The sequence below is a fragment of the Thalassophryne amazonica genome, unplaced genomic scaffold (genome assembly GCF_902500255.1).
Source record: "Thalassophryne amazonica unplaced genomic scaffold, fThaAma1.1, whole genome shotgun sequence".
NCBI lineage: Eukaryota > Metazoa > Chordata > Actinopteri > Batrachoidiformes > Batrachoididae > Thalassophryne > Thalassophryne amazonica.
In genome coordinates this window covers 16,596-19,673 of record NW_022986476.1, presented here as the reverse complement: position 1 = coordinate 19,673, position 3,078 = coordinate 16,596, and the positions used below count along the sequence as shown (strand labels likewise).

Sequence of the window (3,078 nt, the reverse complement as noted above, 5' to 3'; positions counted from 1 at the left end):
GCCCTCACCTACACTCAGCATGTGTGAGACCTCACCTCCACCCAGTGTGCATGTGCCCTCATCTCCACTCAGTGTAGGCGTGCCCTAACCTCCACTCAGCGTGCATGTGCCCTCACCTCCACTCAGCGTGTGTGTGCCCTCACCTCCACTCTGCGTGCGCGTGCCCTCACCTCCACTCAGCATGTGTGTGCCCTCACCTCCACTCAGCGTGCATGTGCTCACCTCCACCCAGCGTCGTCGTACCCTCACCTCCACCCTGCATACATGTGCCCTCACCTCCAGCCAGCGTGCGTGTGCCCTCATCTCTACTCAGCGTGTGTGTGCCCTCACCTCCACTCAGCGTGCATGTGCTCACCTCCACCCAGCGTCGTCGTCCCCTCACCTCCACCCTGCATACATGTGCCCTCACCTCCAGCCAGCGTGCGTGTGCCCTCATCTCTACTCAGCATGTGTGTGCCCTCACTCCCACCCAGCGTGCACGTGCCCTCACCTCCACTCAGCGTGCGTGTGCCCTCACCTCCACCCTGTGTACACATGGCCTCACCTCCACTCAGCGTGCATGTGCTCACCTCCACCCAGCGTGCGCATGCCCTCACCTCCACCCAGCGTGCATGTGCTCACCTCCACTCAGCATGTGTGTGCCCTCACCTCCACTCAGCTTGCATGTGCTCACCTCCACCCAGCGTCGTCGTACCCTCACCTCCACCCTGCATACATGTGCCCTCACCTCCAGCCAGCGTGCGTGTGCCCTCATCTCTACTCAGCGTGTGTGTGCCCTCACCTCCACTCAGCGTGCATGTGCTCACCTCCACCCAGCGTCGTCGTACCCTCACCTCCACCCTGCATACATGTGCCCTCACCTCCAGCCAGCGTGCGTGTGCCCTCATCTCTACTCAGCATGTGTGTGCCCTCACTCCCACCCAGCGTGCACGTGCCCTCACCTCCACTCAGCGTGCGTGTGCCCTCACCTCCACCCTGTGTACACATGGCCTCACCTCCACTCAGCGTGCATGTGCTCACCTCCACCCAGCGTGCGCGTGCCCTCACCTCCACCCAGCGTGCCATGTGCTCACCTCCACCCAGCATGTACGTGCCCTCACCTCCACCCAGCGTGCATGTGCCCTCACCTCCACCCAGCGTGCATGTACCCTCACCTCCACCCAGCGTGCACGTTCTTCTCACCTCCACCCAGCATCCATGTGCCCTCACCACCACCCAGCGTGCGCGTGCTCACCTCCCCACAGTGTGCACGTTCCCCTCACCTACTCACAGCGTGCGCATGCCCTCACTCCCATCCAGCGTGCATGTGCCTCACCTCCACTCAGCTTGCATGTGCTCACCTCCACCCAGCGTCGTCGTACCCTCACCTCCACCCTGCATACATGTGCCCTCACCTCCAGCCAGCGTGCGTGTGCCCCTCATCTCTACTCAGCGTGTGTGTGCCGTCACCTCCACTCAGCGTGTGTGTGCCCTCATCTCCACTCAGCGTGGGTGTGCCCTCACCTCCACCCTGTGTACACGTGGCCTCACCTCCACTCAGCGTGCATGTGCTCACCTCCACCCAGCGTGCGCGTGCCCTCACCTCCACCCAGCGTGCATGTGCTCACCTCCACCCAGCGTCCTCGTGCCCTCACCTCCACCCAGGGTGCGCGTGCACTCATGTCCACCCTGCGTACACGTGCACTCACCTCCACCCAGCGTGCATGTGCTCACCTCCACCCAGCGTGCACGTGCCCTCACCTCCACCCAGGGTGCGCGTGCCCTCGCCTCCACTCAGCATGCGCATGCCCTCACCTCCACCCAGCGTACACATTCCCCTCACCTCCACTCAGTATGGGCGTTCCCTTCACCTCCACCCAGCATGCACATGCCCTCACCTCCACTCAGCGTGTGCATGCCCTCACCTCCACTCAGCGTGCACGTGCCCTCACCTCCACCCAGCGTGCACGTGTCCTCACCTCCACTCAGCGTGCCCGTGCCCCCACCTCCACGCAGCGTACATGTGCCCTCACCTCCACCCAGGGTGCGCATGCCCTCACCTCCAGTCAGCGGTGCGCATGCCCTCACCTCCAGTCAGCGTGCACGTGCACTCACCTCCACTCAGCGTACGCGTGCAATTGCCTCCACCCTGCGTGCGTATTCCCCTCACCCTCCACTCAGCGTGCACGTTCCCCTTACCTCCATCCAGCGTGCACGTTCCCCTCACCTCCACCCTGCGTGCACGTTCCCCTCACCTCCAGCCTGCATGCACGTTCCCCTCACCTCCACCCACCATGCACATGCCCTCACCTCCACCCACCGTGCACATTCCCCTCCTCTCCACTCAGTGTCACAAAAACCCAGTGTGCGTGTGCTCACTTCCATTCAGAGTGTGCGTTCCCTTCACCTCCACCCAGCGTGCACGTGCCCTCACCTCCACTCAGCGTGCACATGCCCTCGCCTCCACTCAGTGTGCGCATGCCCTCACCTCCCGTACCCTCACCTCCACCCAGCGTGCACATGCCCTCACCTCCACTCAGCGTGCACGTGCCCTCACCTCCACCCAGGGTGCGCATGCCCTCACCTTCAGTCAGCGTGCACATGCCCTCACCTCCAGTCAGCGTGCATGTGCCCTCACCTCCACTCAGCGTATGCGTGCGATCGCCTCCACCCTGCGTGCGTAATTCCCCTCACCTCCACTCAGCGTGCACGTTCCCCTTACCCTCCATCAAAGCTGGGCACGTTCCCCTCACCTCCACCCCGCGTGCATGTCCTCACCTCCACCTGCATTCACGTTCCCTCACCTCACCCAGCGTGCACGTTCCCCTCATCTCCACCAGCGTGCACGTTCCCCTCACCTAAACCCACCATGCACATGCCCTCACCTCCACCCACCATGCACATTCCCCTCACCTCCACTCAGTGTCACAAAAACCCAGTGTGCGTGTGCTCACTCCATCAGAGTGCGCGTGCCCTCACTTCCACACAGCGTGCGTGGTCACCTCCACTTCTCGTGCACGTGCCCTCACCTCACTCACCATGCGCGTGCTCACCTCCACTCAACGTGCACGTGCTCACCTCCACTCAGCATGCCGTGCC

The 3,078-nt window shown here is 63.4% G+C and overlaps 1 protein-coding gene across 1 annotated transcript; it reads left to right on the top strand.

Moving 5' to 3' along the window:
• The first annotated feature begins 559 nt into the window (after positions 1-559).
• On the top strand, positions 560-2,841 carry LOC117506238 (extensin-like). Its single transcript, XM_034165732.1, has 2 exons — positions 560-2,300; positions 2,369-2,841. Exons 1-2 carry the CDS (start codon positions 560-562, stop codon positions 2,839-2,841), a joined length of 2,214 nt encoding a protein of 737 aa, XP_034021623.1.
• The last annotated feature ends 237 nt before the right edge of the window (positions 2,842-3,078 follow it).